Source organism: Cyclopterus lumpus, chromosome 24 (assembly GCF_009769545.1).
Source record: "Cyclopterus lumpus isolate fCycLum1 chromosome 24, fCycLum1.pri, whole genome shotgun sequence".
Classification (NCBI taxonomy): Eukaryota; Metazoa; Chordata; class Actinopteri; order Perciformes; family Cyclopteridae; genus Cyclopterus; species Cyclopterus lumpus.
This window is the reverse complement of record NC_046989.1, coordinates 10,980,588-11,000,976: the sequence shown is the minus strand read 5'-3', so window position 1 is coordinate 11,000,976 and position 20,389 is coordinate 10,980,588. Positions and strand designations below refer to the sequence as shown.

Genomic DNA, 20,389 nt, shown 5'->3' with positions numbered 1-20,389 from the left:
TGTTACTGTACCAGTCTCCACACATCTATTAGCATTTCTGTCATCTTTGATTTTATCTCCTGTTAATTTCAGCTCCAGACAGATTTGTTGAGCTCTGTCGAACTTGTTCCTACTTTCCTTCAGAAAATTAAAACCTGTAATAATTAATTTTGTGAAGTTATGTGAAAGGTATCTATGGACTGCCTCTATTTTGTGGTGTTAGATTTAGAATATGTATTCAGGGAAGTTGTTATTGAAGGACACGGCACTGACATGATTGCTGTCATTACACAACAAAGTTGTGTTTCATTTCCCTCTTGTCCTTAAAGCAATTCAAGCCATTTCTCCTGCACCATTCATATCTGACTGTACACTCAACTTTACCCAGGATAAACTTGCTGCTATTCCTAGAATGAGACTTGCCCTGCCCAGCGTTCAACGTGCTCCTCCTAGCATCCTATAATCGGCCTGCAGTTGTCATATTTCTTTCTCAAACAAGCAGGCCAGTGTTGCTCTGCGTGCTCCAGAGCATCACTGGCCCCTCCTAGATGTCTGGCTCTATTTTAAAACATACCAACTAATCTCAGCTCAGATTTTAAAATTAAATAAAAAGAATAATGGCAGTTTTGACCTTGTAAAGTAATTACATTGACTATTATACCTTTCCTATTTTCACAGTAATGATAACCCCAGATGTAAATCAGCCAGTGCCTTCATTCCCTCCTCTTGTCTTACAGAATGTGCAGATGGAGGAAGCAGGCAGCAGCCCCCGGCCAGAGGCCCCCAGCACCCTGACGGAGACAGAGGGGGTGATGGAGGGCAGCCTGCTGGAAGTGGACCTGGACAGCTACCAGACCACGCTGGAGGAGGTCCTGACCTGGCTGCTGTCGGCCGAGGATGCCCTACATATTCAGGAGGAGGTGTCAGACGATGTGGAAGAAGTCAAAGAGCAGTTTCACACGCATGAGGTAGGAGGAGACCTGCAGACTGGCTGAGGGCTTGCAGAGATGTAAACATGTTTGCACATATATACAGAAATCTCAGGATCATCAACATAACTAAATAAATAAATAACACTGTTTGCACCTCTCACACTGGAAATGAACATATTTACACATTGTGTGGTGCTTCTCAAAGGTTAATATATGAAAAGTCCATAACTGTCTAAATCTCAAAAGCTAGATGCTCAATTTTCCTTTTCCTAAATGGACACATATTTCAGTCCTAGAATTAAACTGTTTTTAAGACAAATGATGACACACTTACAGTATATGACGCTCATGATATTTGTCTGACTTGTCTAAGAACTGTCATTCTCCATTGCTGAGCCTGGATATAGTATCCCAGAGATAAAGCCCTCCCACAACCAACAGTACATGCTCCGTACATGTTGGGAATGCCAGGAATTCTGCTGCGAACAGTGGCGCACAGCACCCCGTGGTGCCCTGGCACAGACCTGGCTTGGTTGCTTGAGAAGGCGTAGCTGCATGGTTTGTGTCTGTGCATGTGTGTAAAGGGGCTTTGGCTGCATTCCCTTGGCTGAAATGTGAATATTTGAGAAGTATAATGTCTGGAATCCAGGTCAAAGCTGAAAGCTGGTAGTGAGACTGAGCAACAAGACCCAAAGCCTCTTTAACAGCCAGGCTTTTGAGGAGGTCTACAACAAATTAATCCAGTTTGTTTCAGCCTTGTTGTTCACATACTTACTCCAACTTCTCCAGCAAAGCCTAATCAAAAACAGTGTGCTCAGAGGTGCAGTCAAAAATGCTTACTCATCCAGAGAGCTCACAGAAAAACAGACAATAACTTATTTCCTTGGGTTTCATATTGTTCACAACAATAACCAGCAAAACATCTCCTCCAAGGAGTTGAGAAGCAACTTAACTCCTTCAAAGTTGCTCTTGCTTTCCTTCTTGAAGCATCCCTCCTCCCTCTTTTTTTGTAATTGGCCTCAGTTGGCTGCTTGACAGACTCTGCTCTTCAGTTTGTGCTCGCAGGCTTGTTTGACTGTTGCTACAGCAACAGTCGTTAATGCGAGAGTGCAGAGGTGATACCCAGTGCTTCTGCAGGGCATTATTAAGTGTTCTACCTCGTGACACTAGAGGGAAGGGGAAACGCATCCAGGTTTTAGTATCTGGGGGCCAAGTGCCAGCATGCTGCCTCAGATTATAGAAGCAATGTTCGGTCTTCATGTTAGACTGAATCTGGATAAGGGGATGTTATTATACGTAGTGCACTTACAGATAGAGGATTCAATGGCTGTTCTGTTTCAGGTGCACAGCTCGTCTGGAAGACCGTTTCAAATTGTAAAACATGTTTTTACCATCACTCTTTACCTCTCCTCTCGTAAAAGGTGTTTATGATGGAGTTGACAGCGCACCAGAGCAGTGTGGGTAATGTTCTCCAAGCGGGTAACCAACTGATTGCTCAGGGCAATCTGACAGATGAGGAAGAAGAGGAAATCCGGGAGCAGATGTGCCTCCTCAACTCCCGCTGGGAAAACCTCAGAGTGGCCAGCATGGACCGCCAGGCCAGGTTAATACGTATACATATACACCTACTTCAGTCTTTTGCTGTTGTTCATTGCAAATATTACATGATTTTAGTTTATTGTGTTGAAACCAGTAAGGTTGATCCAAAATTCTTCAAAGTGGGGACAGCTGCCATGGTAATCATTATTTGAAAGCAGAAAAAAGAAAAAAATTCTTATGTATGCGTTACCCAAAAAAATCTGAACTAGCCCATGAAATAAAGAAGAGTAATCCCACATTATTCATTATGCATCAACAATAATTATTCAGAGTTATCTCAGACAAATAGTTGTGTGTGTTGTGTGTAGACATCTGTGCTCTCCAGGGCACTGAGGAGTTCAATAGACAGTCACTACAAAGCCAGCCTTTTATTTTTTATTTTAGCATAGGCTGCATTATATTTATTAATTAATTTGTTTATAAGCCTACATATAAGTACATTTTTTTTAAATGCATTGCTGTCATTTATTTGATGCGACTTTGGCACATTTTCCTCATTTCTCATTAAACAATAATAGCAAAGTAAAGTACACAATAAAGTGAATAATGACTACAAGTTCGAGGAAAGTATGACAACCTGTGTTGTCGTCATTGCTCCCCATGTTTGTTGAATTTCCTCAAATATTTCTCACCCAAGTATTCAAAGCCCCAAAATGGTATTCACAGCCTTAGAAACCAGTTCACCGGGAATTGTACTGTAATTTAAAAAGGTTACAACTCAAAAATCCTTCTTTATTTGTTTAAAGTGCAGTGTGCAGTCCCTTCACAAATTGCCCTGCAGAGGTCATTTTCCTTTCAGTATCACTGTTGACCTCATATGTTTGAATATTTCTTGTGAAGAATGTACAAGGCTGCAAACTGAGGGAAGGTGATGCTTGATGAACCTTGAGCCCTCCAAGGCCTAACACTTAATCTATGTTATCAAGGATTATGATGCTTTAGAACCACAACATTTGTTGACCCTGATATAAAGTATATGTGCTTGTGCATGCCATGACTCATTGGCCGTGAAGTCTGTATACAGCATTGTCTCTTATTGTAGTGTTTGTGCTACTCCGAGGCAGTTAAATAAGTAGCCGATTAGTCAGTTTCACCTTAAAGTTTATTAAACAGATAGCTTACATGTCCTTTCTTCCTCACTGTCTGTGCTGACTCCCCTCCTCCCCCCTCCCCAGGCTCCATGAAGTCCTGATGGATCTTCAGCAGCAGCAGTTACAGCAGCTTTCTGATTGGCTGTCGCGAACAGAGGAGCGAATCAAAAAGATAGAGACAGAACCAGGGTCTAAAGATCTGGAGCTCTACAAAGAACATATAGAACAGCACAAAGTAAATATGGTTTCCCATTCAAATGTTTTCTGTGAACAGACACATAATTCAGTCTCACTGCGCTGCTCTTGGCCTAAAACAGTCTTGTGACCACTTTGCCTCATGTGCGGTCCTGAAGTTCCATGAGTCATTCACTGTGTGTCACTATACAGCTCAGTGGCTTCTCTGCCAGCTCTGTTAATGGGTAATATGCGACCGTGCTGAATTCACTATTCGCGTTTCTGTTCAGGAGCTTCAGAACGACCTGGAGGCGGAGCAGGTGAAGGTCAACTCTCTAACGCACATGGTGGTGGTGGTAGATGAGAACAGTGGCGAGAGTGCCACCGCTGCCCTGGAGGAGCAACTCCAAGTGAGTTACCTGATGTCATTTTTCAGCTGAAGGAGAGTCTAATACATTGTGCTTACCTTATAGGCCTACCAATCAGGAATAATAACATTGTCAATTTTTCTAAACATGTTTTCCCTTCTGCTACCTTGTTCATCTAGACCTTATAATCTAGAAAATAATCAACACATTAATTTATAATAATTATATGTATTCAACTCCTTTACATTGTGTTTCTGAGAACATCCGTGTTTGTTTTAATGTTCCTCTTCATCCTGTTTTCCAGTCTCTGGGTGAGCGCTGGGCGGCTGTGTGTCGCTGGACAGAGGAGAGGTGGCACAAGCTGCAGGAAGTCTTCATGGTGTGGCAACAGCTTCTATCAGACCAGGTTGGACATGCAGCATGCTCTGCATACTGCTTACACAAACACGCACAAGCTCAAACATCCCATTAAATAATCAAACATAATGGTAAACCTCAGCACTCTCTCCTGCCCTGTTGAGCAGAATGCTCATTCATTGGTCATAACTGCTCTGTAAAGTCCTTTCAGTGTTTCAGATCCTCTATTTTTAGTGTAATCATTTCATGTTCTTCATCCTGCAAATCTGATGTTTGAGTTAGAAATGTTTCAATTCTTAAATTTAGTTTTTTTTTCAAAATGTTCTACACTTTAACACGGCTCCAGAACACCAATACTCTCTTTGTCATGTTTGCAAAGTATTTAAAGTGCGTGCTATTTTCTCACCTCTTCTGTAGAGTTTGTTTCTAGCGTGGTTGGCAGAAAAAGAGGAGGCCTTGAGTGAAGTACAGACCAGCAACTTTAAGGACCCAAGTGAAATGAATACCAATGTGCGGCGATTAGCAGTAAGTAGTCTGCCGAGCCTTGTAGTTGCCCTGCTGCTGCCGATACTTCACCAATTCTATGTTTAGCGTTGCCATTGATTGTTTGTGATTCAATTCTGTAGATTTTAAAGGACGACATGGAAAAGAAGAGGAGGACTCTTGACCAGCTCTCTGATGCAGGACAGGATGTGATATCGCTACTGCAGAGCCCCGAGGCGGGACTCGAGATTGAGACCAACACAGAGGAGTTGGCACATAGATGGGACAACCTAGTGCAGAAGCTGGAGGACTGCTCCTTCCAGGTGTGTGTGTGTGTTTTGGTGTGTGTGTGTGTATGTGTATGTGTGTGTGTGTGTGTGCACTTTTCATCCTGTATTCGCAAGTAACATGTAGCGGTCAGTGTTGGGGAAGCTATCACTTTGGAAGAAGATAAAGTAGAACAAAGCTTCCCTTGAAAAAAGGTATTTCTGTAACTGGAGCTTCTTCCAAAAGATAACTCAACCTACTTTGTAGAAAGAGACGTTTGCGCTGCGTGGACAGTGTGATTGTGTTGATTTGGCCTTTCCTGTGGTCTCGGAATAAAAACAAAAAGGGGAAGTAAAATGGGTGGAAGTTCACGGGAAAACGATAATATACAAATCTTCCACCTTTTCTACCATTAATTAAATACTCAGGATAACCAAAACCACTGTTATAGGTGTAACATTTTACTTTATCCGGAACAAGATTCAAGAGTGCAAGATTCAAGTTTTTCTTCTGATAAAATCAAAACATGAATTGTTATTGAGTAGTTTCAAGTCAAATTGCAATGTGAATCGTCTGTTTTAGTTTTTTCTTTGTTGATTTCTGTCCCATTCTCACGGCTGCTCTGTCTCTCTGCTCAGGTAATGGAGGCCGTGACGGATGCTGGGATGACTCAGGTGGAAGAGCAGGTCGTCGTGGATGCGGTTGCTATAAGTGCTGACCAGGAGTTGGCCCCACCTGCTCCACCTAAGAAACGACTGGTGGAGACAGATGCAGAAGTCAGACACTTGTAAGAACTGGGACGGTTCTGGGACATGCACTGTACACACTTATACCTCATTTGCCGTTTTTAAAAAGTGTCAGAATTAAAACCACATTGTGTTCTGGGTTCTGCAGGTTTGAAATGAAGCTTTCTGAGGTCCTGAGCTGGATTAAAACATGGAAGACGTCGACTCAGGCTCTGGCCTCCACACACCCGGACACGACGCCCAACACACCAGACCTGCAGGAGACACTTGAGGTACGGCTGCAGTTGATACGGCTTCAAAACAAACAATTCCAACATAATGTCAGAGCACTACAATCACACTGTAAATATGTGTTGACCAACCACTGCAGTGTTTAGAGTTGGACTTCAATGCAAAGGAAGCCACAGTTGGTCAAGTGATCCAGGATGGGCGGGTCTTGATGGACCAGCTGGAGAGAGGTACGATTCCTTGTTCACTGACACTGAAACGGTTCAATACTATACGCGATATACAATATACACAAACCAATCCAAGTTCTCAGAGGCTCCCGACTCGTGGGAAATCTTTAATTTTCCAAATTGTGATTTTCTTATAAGATTTAACTACTTTTCCACAACTGGTTGGTATTTTTTTGGTAATTACAAGCCTATGTTTTTTCAATAATTTTTTTTTTAAGTTTTCAATGTCCGTAATCTGAATGTGTTTGTTTGTGGACAGAGTAGTAAAATCTGTCAGCCTGGGGGGTTGCTGACTTCATATAACTGCTCAATGACATGAAGAGGAACTCAGGGTTTTATATGTTCACACTGCTCTGGAGGTAGTGGATCAGCATTGCTAAGTTGGACTATGTTTGTTCAACACAAAACTTTCCACTAAACTGAACTTAATTTCTTACCTCATATCTGCTGTTCTCTCATCCTTACTGTCTGTTTTCCAAGTTTTTCATACACTCTTCTCACAGCAAAAACTCCCAACACAGGCTGTGACAGATGTGTAAATCCACTTAAAGTGTACTTAATTATGTGTTCAGTACATTTTAAGTGACCCATGTCTGTTGGCTTCTGTCTCTCTGTAGAGGGGGGGTGTGTGGACTCCGCGAGGGCAGACATAGACCTGACCCAAACTGAGTGGGATGTGTGTGCAAGGGAGCTGCACGCAGCCCGCGAGCGAGTTCGCACTCAGAGCCGTGTCAAGGCGGTGTCTGCAGAGCTGGCAGACCTGGACCAAGCCCTTGAGGAACCGGATCGGTGGCTTGACTCAACTGCGGCTGTAGAAGAGTGTGACGAGGCTGAGCTCAGAAGCCTCAGAGGAGAATGTCAGGTAAGAGTCATTGTCTCCGTCCACATTCACCCTGAGCTCTTTTGTGTGAGATTAATCTTTAATTTCACCTCTAGCCCTTTGCTCAGCAATGTGTGTTGCAGGTTTTCCTCTTTTCCTAAACAGAGAAAAGAGTATTTCTTTAAGATGACACTGCTTATTCTAAATGGCACTAAGTAAATCAAATACAAGGACATTCATTGCTGAAACATAAACTTTACATCTTGTGTCATCATTAAAGATGAAGTCAAGAGAATATGCTTATCTTGAGCCAAGTTTATAACATTTCCCTTTCTGTGTGGATGCACATAGACAGGAACAATCTCCCTACTGAATTATCCTTGAACAATTCTTCTCTTACAAATGAATCAATAAACCTTGCACCGCCGTCACTTTATACTTTAGAGACACTGTATACACTTTCATTTTTACGCTTTCATTTTTATTTTATTTTTTACATTTCCTTTATTATTTAAATTCTTAAATATAATATGTCCTGCTATTTTGTTTTATTGTAGTGCATATTTGTAAAAAATGTTTTGCTGCTGCGTCAAGAAATTTCCCCCTGGGGATTAATAAAGTATAATCTAATCTAATCTAATGAACTGGCGTCTTCCTCTTGTGTTCTTCAGTCCCGGCTCCTCCAGGTCACGGCCGCAAGTCCGCGTTTGGAGCAGCTTTCTGCCGAGGCGGGGCCACTAGGAGCCCTGCCCTCTCTGAAAGACAACATGGTGGTGGTCTCGGCACACCACGCCTCCACACTGCAGCGGCTACAGAGCAGAGAGCAAGAGGTCCACAAAGGTACTTCTGCTAAACCACATCATATTGATCTTTTAAATGGGTGCAGACGAAACCTGCTCCGAAACTTTGAGGAGGTTTATCGGTATTAACAGTATGAGCTTTTCACACCTCCTCCTATTTCAGAGAGCTGCAGTACAGGAGATTTAAGCCATCCCTAAAACAAAGACCCATTTCTCTCTCCTTGCACTTGGCTCAAAGCATTCGTGTTTATAGGGAGACTAAAAGAGTGATGGCTCAGATCAACAGAACTCAGTCCCATAGGGGTTGTGAAACATTTGACATCAGCTTTTATATGAATGTGGACAGCCACAAGTAATGGGGGATGTCCTTATATGGCCTCCTAAAGCTCACAGAAGCGTGAGTGTATACATGAGAGCGATTGAGTGTAAGATCATCCCTCCGTGCCAGCTCCATCTCTACCTGAGGACGTGACTTGGATCTGGAGCAGTCCTGAACACCGGTCACTGTTTAACCCTGGACTTTACATCAACTCCTATTGGCCAAAAATTTGTCTGTAAATAGAGACTTGAATGATCCTTTCCACTCCAGATGACAGGTGTGTATGTGTGTGTGTGGGGGTGTGTGTGTGTGTCATACTGTGCCTTCTTGGCTTTTATGACTGGAAGGATTTGGTTGAAAGCCAAGGAAAACCATTTTGTTTCTGCTTGAGGGCAGTTCGCTTCTCTCTATTGCCCTCCCAGTTCCGCTCTGCTCCAACTCAGCTCTTTGTGTATATAAACATAGCTATATTATGTAATCATTAAATCACCTGATAATTAAAACACTAACAGAGAAGGAGATGATACGAGAGACAGTAAGAAGAGCAGGAACAGAAAATAATATAACCATTTAATAGAAATGAGGTTGAAGTCACAAATGGCCACTACTGAACTATTGTATTTTTTTTTTTTATTCATCTGTCATAATTAGATACTTTTTATTTTGTTTTTCTATTATTATTATTAGTAGTAGTATTATTATTATAATAATTATTATTATTTAACATTAAAAGTGCCATTTAATGTGTTAATGTTAAACTGGCGTGACCCAGTTAAAACTAGCAGGTTCTTGTATTGCAACACGTAAATCAGAATCACAATTACCTGACAAAATAAAGACAGAAACAAGACAACAACAAACATTTTTTTTTTTTTTTTTTTTTGAAAAGGACTTGTCTGAGTGAGCAAGATGATATATGAGATCTGGCATGTTCTTGCATGTTTATATGTCTGTTTGAAATGTGTAGTAGATTTATGATAGGGGATCTTGTTACAGATTTTATTGTACGATGATCTCAATGATCGCTGACCATAATAATTGTTTTGTATGTCTGTACTGGAATGAGTGCAGGCACCTTTGATCTTGTGACGCCTTCCTGTCTTGTGTTGTGTCTTAGAAGTAGAGCAGTAGGGAGTTGTTGGTTTGGATCTGAAAGTACAATTTAATGGCTAGATTATCCGTCTAGGTCTAAAAGTCTGGGCGTTAGAATGTGAAAGTGCAGTGGAGAGTCCGCATGGGGAGATGGTCGCCAATGTGGGGCAGTGATGGAGCAGGGTTGTCCTTCAATCAGAGGACCGGCGGTTCGATCTCCGGCTTCGCTGGTCCAAGTCGATTAGTCCTTGGACAAGACACTTAAATCCAAATTGCTCCCGCATTCACACCTGAGTGGGTATGAACGTTAGTTAGAGTCCTAATGGGCAGGTGGCACCTTGCATGGTAGCTCCTGCCTTCAGGGTGTGAATGGGTGTAAATGGCTGAATGATGACATGCAGTGTGTTAAAGTGCTTTGAGTGGTCGTAGGACTAGAAAAGCATGATACAAGTCCATTTACCATTTAATGGTATAGCCTTGCTGTTGGTTGAGTGGTTCCTTTTGGTTAGTGACCAACTTGGTAGACAGAAGGGTATTGTTGAAAGAATGATTACATTTGGATATGTGTCCGAGATAGTATGGATGAGATATTTAATTTAATTAGATTTGTTTCGGTCAGACATGGATAACGATTTCTTCGTGGGATGAAATTCCATGCGTTCTGTCTCGTGGCATTGATAGTTAGATGATTAGACATACGCATGAGTTGATTAGAAGAGTACAGCCAAACATACTTTGAGAATGTCAAACATCAGGGATCCTCCTGCAGCCTGGAAAAACACACACAGACACAGGAGGGGAATCCCAAACCTGCTCACTGCCCCCTTGTGGTTTTAATCCTGATGCTTAAATTGCAAAAGTACTGATAATTTATTGTATAATTCCTACTTGTTCCAGCTTTGACCAGTCTTGAGGCCAACCAGATGTTGTCGAACCAGGTGGACGGGCTAACGGCCAGGCTGGCCACTCTGAGAGAAGGAATAGTAGGCATCCCTACAGCTGAGGAAGCAGTGGAGAGGGCACAGGTGAGTCGTGCATAATCTTGATACATGAAGTTATGACCATGAGGGAAAACCCTGCTCAACTTTGCACCAAACTACATTGAAATCAGTAAAGTGCACATATTCTGATGACCAGGAATGAAAAACTTTTAGGAGGAGGTTACCATGTAAAGTATACTCATTATTTGTGTTTGACAGTATTAGAATCAGCTAACGGATTTTATGGGTTGAGGTTGTCTTGAAGGTTTAACTTGGATGTCTCTAGGATACAATATTTCCTAATATTCGTATTACTCAAATATTTGTATTCAATTGTCTATACATTTACACAGCAAACAAATACATTTTACACATCACTTTAGTTTTTTTTGTTTTAAATTGGCAATTATATTTATTATTTTATAATCCACATTGTTGTTTAATGCTCATCTTTTAACATATTTTGTGTTACAAGATGATGTCATTGTTGCCTGTATTGTTTGGCCAAGACCCCATTAAAACATATTTTTGATAACAGAATTAAATAAATGACAACATGTTATTTTTTAATTCTTGTCTTTGTGTTTTATCTGGGAGCCCTCTGACATCTAAACTACAATTCTGTCTTTGTTGTGTCTGTCTGTGTGCCTCCACTTGTATCAGAGAGAGTGTGTTTTTTTCAAGCATACAATAGGCTCCCTTTATCAGCCAGTCACTTCCCTCTGCACTGTATCAAACCTCAGTGTAGGAGGAAAAGTGTGTGTGTGTGTGTGTGTGTGTTTTGGAATGCAGCTTTGTGATACGCGTTGTCGTATTCCGTGTGTGTTTCTCTCCTCCTCCATCCTTTGGTGAAATGTGGCTCTGTCTGAGCTCTTGTTATCGTGGTAGATAGGGCATGGTGCCGGGGAAAGGGGCGGGGACTTGGCACATTCTGGGCAGCGTGCCCATTAAGCCGCACGCAGCTCCTAACAGCTCAGTGAGGGGCCGCTCAACCAGTCAGTCAGCCTGACGAGCACCACACACAATCCCATGACGGCATGTCTGAGTCCCAATAGCAATTAGCCTAATGATAAAAGGTGATAGTCGTCTGATTGGTCCAGTATTGTTCTCTTATGTTTAAATAGATTCATCTTTCACTACACACACATTGTAATTGCTTATGAAATGATCACACATTGTTGTGAGGTTACCTCACAAATAATTGTGAGTTAACCTCTGTTTATGGAAGTTAATGTGATTGCTAGCTTGTAACAAACCCATTGTTGCTTCTGTGTAAACACTTTGCGGTACATCATTGAAAACATCTCCCTACATCGTTAACAGTGTGTTTTTTTAAAATTACATTCTTAAAGGTATATTGTGGAGATTTATGACCAATGAATGAGCAATGATTTGAGGAGTCGGTCCCAGTGCACACCAGTTGTATTATGTCCATTTAAGTTTCACACTATTTTGCTTGTAAGTTGTAATGCTGCATTCTCGTCAGATTGGAGTCATTGTAATTACCAGTTTCCAGCTGAAGTAGCATTCACATCAATGTCCAAGTTTAAATTACAAGTGGAAAAGTTTTTGAAAGTTTGATTTCCAGCGTAATAACTCTGAAGTGCCTGAAAACAAAACTAATGCCTCATTTCTACCAAAGTTGTTCAAGATAATTAATCCCAAATGTGGTTGTTACAGTGTTATATTTTTAATGCTCAGTAGTTTTAACCCTCACACCACAAGTCTGCAGTCAAACAACTGTGATGAGTCGTCCAGTGAATTAAATGCTCATAAAGTCACAAACAGGAGAATCTTTCTCATCTCAACCAATCCGTATGACACAAAGCTTTGTTGAGGAGAACTGTCTTTGTTTACAAAACAGTACTATATACTTCTGAGGGGGCTCATAATATAACGGCACTGTAACAAATTACTTGGGGAAAATGTATGACATGACAGACACAAATGTTTACATAATCATCAGGACCAAGCGCCGGACCTGGGGTGACAGGGCCTTCTCAGCTGCCGCACCCCTCTGGAATGCCCTCCCCATTCACATCCGTCATGCTTCCACCCTTTCATCATTCAAACAAGCCCTCAAAACCCACCTCTTCAAACTAGCCTTCACCTGCTGACCCTACTGCACTCTACCCTCCACTATATGACTCATTCCTCTGAGCTTCTCATGTTTTCTTTTTTTTTAACCTGAAATGTTCTGTTTGTTTGTTTTGCTCTTTGTCTTTCTATTTAGTTTAGTTTTGTATGTCTATGCCTTATGTAAAGCCTCTTTGTGTGTTTTGAAAAGCGCTATATAAATTCGATGTGTTATTATTATTATTATTATTATTATTATTATTATTATTATAATCGTGAAGTCAATCAAAGAGATGAGAGACATCTTATCTTCTTCTCAACAAGCGACGACACACTGTTATATGTTGTTGTTGTTGTTGTTGTTGTTGTTGTTGCTGCATAACAAATTGCTTCACGAACAAAAAGAGTTTCCATGGCCGCCCATCACACACAGCTTCGACGTGTCACTTTAAGCCGGATCTCTTGTTCCCCTCAGGGCTTGTGTCTGGAGATTGAGCAAACGCAGCAAGCTTCTGGTCCTACAGAACTACAAAGATGGAGTCAGCTCTCCTCCAGGGCCCGTGAGGAGCTGGGCACACTGCAGTGCATCCTGGGTAGCATGAAGGATAATCAGGTAAAGTCGCTGTAATTAGTGACCTAGAAAGCCTACAAGTGCATTTTATCTTAACTTTAATGTTTTCGATACATTTGTTTCATGCAGGTGGGGTTGGTGGAAGTTGAGCGGTGGTTGGATGCGGTTCAGGAACTGTTGTCTCCTGATGCCAAAGGTTTGGGCAACAAAGAGAGTCTACAGGAAGAGCTTAACCAGTGCAAGGTTAGGGGACAATGCAAAATATGAAAACACTTTTATTGTACACATGTTGACATTCTAATGGTAAAGACATCATGACTTTACCACTTAAAAGTTAATTTACAGTTGTTTTATGTGAAGACTGCGGTCATTTGACCTGAATTGGATTTGAAGTATTACTCCTTTATCTTTCTTTCTTTCTGCTAACAAGGAGTATGTGAGTGAGATGGAGTCGGTGGAAGGTTCATTGAAGCAGATGGGAGAGAATGTGAGCGCTGTGCAGACAGTTGCAGTCCCAGGACTCGCCGAGTGGGGTCAGGATAAGTTGGACGAGTGCCGGAGCAAATGGGACACGCTCGGCAAACGGGTGAGGAATAACTTCTCTCGTGTTTGCATTGTGTGCTGTTATTTCCTGCAGGTCATGTTTGGAAGAAATAAGGCGTCCTATTGTATTTGAACGCCTGTATGCATGCACATAATTTCAGTGAGATTTTAGTGTCTTGTTTTGCTGACGAAGCTAAATGTGACTCTCCAGCTGCTGAAACATCAGGAGCATGTGGCAGAGAGTCGGGAGAGGCAGGTGAACCTGAGGAAGGACTTGGCGGAGATGCAGGAATGGATGACCCAGGTCGATGAGGAGTTCCTTATGAGAGACTTTGAATACAAGAGTCCTGAGGAGCTGGAAGCATCGTTGGAGGAGATGAAGGTGGGGGGGTTGGATGCTTGGTTATAACATAGTAGGAAGATTTGCAAACTTTGGGAAATCAAATTTGTCTGTTTAATTTGAGTCTGTGGGTCTAAGTATCTTCTTCTGTTACTGTCACCATTGTCCTCTTACCTCTCGCACAGAGGGCTAAAGAGGATGTGCTGCAGAAGGAGGTGAAGGTGAAGATCCTAAAGGACAGCATCAACATGCTGGTGTCCAGAATATCGCCCCCTGGTGGAGGCGCTTCAGAGGAGCTGACCTCTGAGCTAGAGGGGGTTCTCGCCAACTACCACAAGCTCTGTGACCGCTTCAAGAGCAAGTGTCACACTCTGGAGGTAATGTGTGTGGGTGTGTGATGTCCTTCTGTCTGTCTGACCGATGAAGTCTACTGGCTTCAGTCAAAAGAGATGTCGACCTATGCTTTTGTTGTTGTCAAAAATATAGAAAAACAAGAAGCACCTGGTTAATGTGGATTTATGTTGGCTTTTAGTGAGTTTTTCTAGTGTAAAAAAAACTCCTGTCACACACATTCACATGAAAATGAGAATAAAAGCAAAATTGTAGGCCTGAATGCCCCAACTTAACTTGCAACTCCCATGGTTCAGTATTGGAATGACATGCTTGTTTACACAATGTCATTTCTCTGGCTCCTTTTTGTTAATTTTCATGCAAAGAACACAAGCAGCTGGAAGGGCACTTGCTCTGATATTAAGATCTAATCTGTTAGTGTAAAGTCATAGTTTGGGGCTGTTTTAGATTATCATTCCCCAGACTGCAGGGTAAAGGTTAAACACGTCACTGAGCTGTGTTTATGTTCATGTATACGCTTTGCCTCAAGTCTATTTGTCACTATTCTCTCTTTGTCCGTAGAACTTTGCTGCGTAATTACTTTTTTTATTCATATTGACCTTTAAGGTTGTAAGCGCGGCCATGCTTGGCACATCTGTCACTGTAGTCAATGTTATCTGGCTGTGCACTGCTTTATTTAAATGTTTCTGACTGAGTACTTGTGTGTAGGAGGTTTGGTCCTGTTGGATGGAGCTGCTTCAGTATCTGGATATGGAGCAGGTTTGGCTCAACACGCTGGGGGAGAAGGTCCAAGCTACTGATAATTTACCAGAGAGCACTGAGGCTGTGAATGAAGCTCTGGAGGTACAATTGCAAACGCACATGCTGTAATCACATTTAATTCATCTGTCATTTTAGAGTTGACCGTTAGCCTGTTTATCTTTCTCTCCATTTAATGATCTCATTCTTTAAGAGGGACGATAGCGCTTTTTATGGAATATTTATATTTTTCTTCCTTATCCATAGTCAAAATGGTGTGCAGTTTGAATATGTTTAAAGGTGAGACTAGCTTAGTTGAGCTTAACTTCATCAGTAGCACCAAAAGGACAAAACATTCACCATCTATTGACTCGGGGCTATTGTCGGTCTCACTTAACATTAACTTTGATTCTTTACGTTGTCCAATAGTTATTTTGTATCATGCCAAACATTTCTCCCATCCCATGAGACACTGCTTTATGTCACATTTCAGAAATACAACAAGACATTTTGTCTTCTGGTAACGCATACACAAAATACATTGAAATAATATAAACATTAATCTACATAATTTCAGACACAACATGGTTTATAGAAAATGTGCATAGAAAATGCTGCTATGTTTTAACTACTGAATTACTTTTGGGAAAAAACTTTTTTTTTAAGTGACTACAGGCCATCAACAGAAAGTTGTTGATCTTACTTATTGTGGAAATTAGTTATAATTAAAATGTTTAAATAATGAATTATATAGTTGGACCAGCCATCCATCTTTGAATTTGTTTAGATTTGCATTAATTTTATATTCCTGTACACTCAGCATGCTCAATAGTTACACATATAAAAACACTGAGATGCGGTTAGTAGGAAAAATAGTTTGTTTCATAAACCAACCAAGCCATTTAATATTCTAACTTTGTTAATATCCTCATTGACTTTGTCTTCCAAATTCCTTCTGCTCCGTCTGGCTCCGTTGCTATATCTGTAGAGCTGCCTGCAGCACGACTGTCAAACTCACTGTAATCACAGTGCTGCTTCTGTTACATCGCATAGTGATGAAGGGAATTGAAGACCCTTGAAGACAATGTTTCCCCTTCTCCTCTCTGTGCTCATGTGTTTTGGCTGCCCCCCCCTCTCTCTTTCTCTTTCTCCTCTTTCTCTCTGTCTCTCTCTCTCCCTCTCTCCCTCCCTCTCCCACTCCCTCCCTATCTCTCTCTCTTTCTCTCTTCTCCATTCTTGTAAACCTCCCTTTCTCATCTCTCACCCCTCCCAGTTTCCCAATTAGACTCACCCCGCTGGAGGGGGGGCTGTTGCTCTCTCTTTCCATTACCTCCGGGAAGGAAAAGCACATTTAATAACCCCATGTAAACAATGACTGGGATCCAAGTGTCTTCACTCGACAAGCTTCTCCCTCACTTGTCTCTCATTTCTCGTTCAGTTCTCGTCTTTTTTCTTCTTTTGCCTCCATCTGACACACCCAACGCTGCGATTTCTGCATCTGCGCTCCATCTATTTGGTAGTAAATCAGTCTTTCACAGCGTTTTGGATCTGTGAAGCAGTTTAACTTATTTGATCTACGTTGCAGCTTGATCAAAGGACTATTTTATTTGATCACTTCCTCACGCTGACTTTCATTCCTTCTGCCTTTGCTTGATTTGTATAATGATTTGCTCATAACTTAACCCTCTTCTCCATCTCGTCACTCACCACCAGTGTTTGGAGAGTGCGCTTCGCCACCCCGGGGACAACCGGACACAAATCAGAGAGCTGGGTCAGACGCTGATAGACGGGGGCATCCTGGACGAACTCATTAGTGAAAAACTAGAGGCCTTCAATTCCCGTTACGAGCAACTCAACCACCAGGTCAGATCAGGACCTCGGCTTTGTGTGGAAGCGAATGTGGGATGCACATGTGCGTTTATTACTGTAGAAAGAAGGCATCCATCATGTCTTTTGTTTGGATTTTGTTTTCACTAAATTCAGACATATGCACTTTATTTTACTGTAGAAATTTGTTATTGGAATATATCCGTTGCAAATATGCAAATGTGTAATGTTTGCCAAACATCCATGGGTTGTGTGTAGGAAATTGTCACGAGTTAATTTATATCGAGATTTACATTGATATCATACCAAACACATTTAGTTTTTATCATATTGATAGTCAAATTCACTATATTTTTGATTATATAGGCACAAACTCTATTGTGTAATTTTTGCACTTGATACACAGTATATGTATACAACTCTTTAAGCATTTCATGTACTCTTTGCATTATTACGACTCAAATACAACATTTTTTTTGTTCAAATGTGTATTCATGTTATTGAGTATAATCATTAATATGTGAATATAGCAGCTTATAATCAGCCTTTTTCCGGCTATATTTTTAAGATGCACATATTCCCATAATTGCTTGAAATTGAAATAGTGCAACATTGACATTCTTGACCGTGAAATATTCAAACCCATGTCTGACGGTACGTATCCCCTCCCAGGCGGTCAACAGGCAGGTCAGCCTCGAGCAGCAGCTGCAGACTCTGAAGGAGAACGAGCAGGCGCTCCAAACACTGCAGGAGTCTCTGAGCCAGCTGGACCAAACACTCACGTCCTACCTCACTGACCGCATCGACGCCATCCAGCTCACACAGGAGGCACAGGTACATTACACACTCACACACAGTTCCCAAACAAGACGTGAAACTCAAGGAAGCATCCAAACTTGATGAATCTTCCTTCATGCAGTGTCATCTCGCTTGTCTGAAGGCCCTCCTTCACCTAGAGGCCCATGGAATAGGAGTACAATATTACTAAAAAGTGTTAATGTAATATACACATAAAACACATCAGGTTGTCAAACAGATGCTTTGGAAACTCATTCATCTCTAACACATCAGTCGGGGCTGTCTGTGTGAGTGCACATGTACTCATGGTGTTTGTGTTTGTTTCCGCTTGTCCTTCAGACCATCGGGGCAGAGATCGCAGCCCACGAGCTGACGGTGGAGGAGATGAGGAAGAGGAACGTGGCCAACTTGCCTCCCACCACCACTGATGGCAAAGCTGCTCGAGGTGGGACTATGCTGGACCAGCTACAGGTAACACTGACTTCTACTGGGGAACATCAGGAACTGCAGGAAGTCATGTCAGCCTGGAATACCATTACTATACAATACTTTCATGTTTAAAGCAGTGTAAAAAAAATATCTTGGCAGCATGGTAAGGCAAGTGTGTGTGTGTGTGTTATCTGTATAGTGACACTGATGTATAACTATATATCTCCCATAACCCACTGCAGAGGAAACTGAGAGAGATATCCACAAAGTACCAGCTATTCCAGAAGCCAGCTAACTTTGAGCAGCGCATGTTGGACTGTAAGAGAGTCCTGGACGGTGCCAAGGACGAACTTCACATTCTGGATGTCAGGGACGTGGACCCGGAAAAACTCCAGTCCCACCTCAGTGGTTGCATGGTGAGAGCTTTCGCGATCTCTCTTATAAGCAAGCACACATTTTTTATTCGTTGTGTTTTAACTGTTCTGCGTTAAAGAATTAAAGAATACATAAACACAAATATCTGTCAGCCTAGCTACCTCATAGACTCATTGTCCTTTCTTTTTTTTTAATTGTAGAAACTATACAAGTTGTTGAGTGAGGTGAAGTTGGAGGTGGAAACGGTGATAAAAACCGGTCGACAGATTGTGCAGAAACTGCAGACGGAGAACCCCAAAGCTATGGACGAACAGCTCACTGCTCTCAAACTGCTCTACAATGACCTGGGGGCACAGGTAACTTATTTTCATGTCTCTATCCTGGTTCTGAATGTAGCGCATGTTGGATTATAAGTAATATTCCATATTGCTGAGACCAATTCAAGACACCTTTTGTTTCCTTCCCTTTACAGGTAACGGAGGGCAAGCAGGACCTGGAAAAAGCTTTGTCTCTGTCTCAAAAGTTCCAAAAAGAGAGCGCCGCCCTGGAGGAGTGGCTGACCACCTCTGAGGCCCAGCTCCAGCAGAAGAACAGCTGTGGAGACATGCCAGCTGACATCGATGCTGAAATTGCATGGGCTAATGTGAGTAGCAGTCCAAACATTTCATCAGATCTCTTCAGCGGCAGCAAAGAAGTGTTTCTGCTTGTGGCCAGTAGGTGGAGCACTGGGACAGTAAGATGGTCCTGAAAACGCCAATCTCTCGCTATTTAGCGCTGGAGATAAACCATATGAGCTTTATGGAAAGAAGACGACTGTGGGGCTGTTGAGTGCTTCTGTGTTAAAGAGTGTTCATCCACCTTATTCTCTCTGTGAGATCCCAATTCAGTAAAAAGGACGAGTACGTCAATACGATCCCACTCACTGAACCGGTTTTGACCCTCACAAAAAGACTCAGCTACAGTATTAAAAGTGAAGCAGTGTGCATTTTAAACGAGGCACAGGTTCACAGTACAGTACATTAAAGTGTGTAGAAAGATTCTTCAATTCTCTAGATGCACTTGTCTTCAGCATACACAACTTTTTAAATTTATATGCAGTTGAAAATATGAATATTGACCTGATCCATGCCTTATTTTTGGTAAGCATGACTGTGTGTACAATAACTCCTAACAGCTAGCTGATATGACAATAATCATGACATGACTACTGTATATTGAATTGTATCCTTCAGGGCCTGCTGAAGGAGTCAGAGAGTCGTAAGGTGGAGCTGTCCAGCTTGATGGAGACCAGTGCTGGCCTTCAGACTCTGGTGGAGGGCAGCGAGGCACCGCTGGAGGACAAACTCTGTGGCCTGAATGAAGCCTGGGGCCGTGTCCGCACCTGGACCGAGGACTGGCTCAGTGTTGTGCTGGTGAGTGCACATATTTTTTACAGTAAGGCTTCATAAATAAAGAGTTGCTGTGTTCTTTATTTAATGTTCTCTGAGTAAGCCGAAACTCCCACCTGCTTTTTATGGTTTTATGCTTAAACCATATTTTTATTTGCCATCATTTGCAAATGAACAAAGGCTACTCTTGGAAGAACACATGTATTAGCTAAGCCTTTTAGCATGACATGTTAATGAGAATTATTTTTTCAATTATAATACATATCTAATGTCCTGGAATAATTTAAGTTTTGGTTTTGAAATTCAGTAGTAGTAGTTTTTTTCTTACCATCTAAAATTACAAAAGGCATTACAGGGTTATTTCTTTATAGCCCAAATAAACGATTCCTCATTATGCTGTCTAAGTCAAGTAAAGAAATAAACTTGGAAATCAAGAACAAAACAAGGACATGCAAATCCCGTCTTCAATAAAATATTCATATACATAT

At 41.7% G+C, this 20,389-nt stretch overlaps 1 protein-coding gene across 6 annotated transcripts in view; it reads left to right on the top strand.

Moving 5' to 3' along the window:
* Nucleotides 1-20,389, top strand: part of utrn (utrophin) — a 159,685-nt gene that overhangs the window by 26,933 nt on the left and 112,363 nt on the right. For all 6 annotated transcript variants that reach the window (XM_034527016.1, XM_034527010.1, XM_034527011.1 and 3 more), the window contains 26 exons: nucleotides 717-947; nucleotides 2,333-2,514; nucleotides 3,686-3,836; nucleotides 4,066-4,185; nucleotides 4,448-4,549; nucleotides 4,918-5,025; nucleotides 5,127-5,306; nucleotides 5,889-6,037; nucleotides 6,145-6,268; nucleotides 6,367-6,454; nucleotides 7,072-7,316; nucleotides 7,946-8,114; nucleotides 10,383-10,510; nucleotides 13,017-13,154; nucleotides 13,242-13,355; nucleotides 13,543-13,698; nucleotides 13,867-14,037; nucleotides 14,181-14,372; nucleotides 15,055-15,189; nucleotides 16,798-16,947; nucleotides 17,584-17,745; nucleotides 18,049-18,180; nucleotides 18,381-18,554; nucleotides 18,714-18,869; nucleotides 18,986-19,156; nucleotides 19,746-19,925. In XM_034527016.1, the coding sequence (XP_034382907.1) occupies nucleotides 717-947; nucleotides 2,333-2,514; nucleotides 3,686-3,836; nucleotides 4,066-4,185; nucleotides 4,448-4,549; nucleotides 4,918-5,025; nucleotides 5,127-5,306; nucleotides 5,889-6,037; nucleotides 6,145-6,268; nucleotides 6,367-6,454; nucleotides 7,072-7,316; nucleotides 7,946-8,114; nucleotides 10,383-10,510; nucleotides 13,017-13,154; nucleotides 13,242-13,355; nucleotides 13,543-13,698; nucleotides 13,867-14,037; nucleotides 14,181-14,372; nucleotides 15,055-15,189; nucleotides 16,798-16,947; nucleotides 17,584-17,745; nucleotides 18,049-18,180; nucleotides 18,381-18,554; nucleotides 18,714-18,869; nucleotides 18,986-19,156; nucleotides 19,746-19,925 (4,008 nt within the window). The remainder of the gene's footprint in view (nucleotides 1-716; nucleotides 948-2,332; nucleotides 2,515-3,685; nucleotides 3,837-4,065; nucleotides 4,186-4,447; nucleotides 4,550-4,917; nucleotides 5,026-5,126; nucleotides 5,307-5,888; nucleotides 6,038-6,144; nucleotides 6,269-6,366; nucleotides 6,455-7,071; nucleotides 7,317-7,945; nucleotides 8,115-10,382; nucleotides 10,511-13,016; nucleotides 13,155-13,241; nucleotides 13,356-13,542; nucleotides 13,699-13,866; nucleotides 14,038-14,180; nucleotides 14,373-15,054; nucleotides 15,190-16,797; nucleotides 16,948-17,583; nucleotides 17,746-18,048; nucleotides 18,181-18,380; nucleotides 18,555-18,713; nucleotides 18,870-18,985; nucleotides 19,157-19,745; nucleotides 19,926-20,389) is intronic.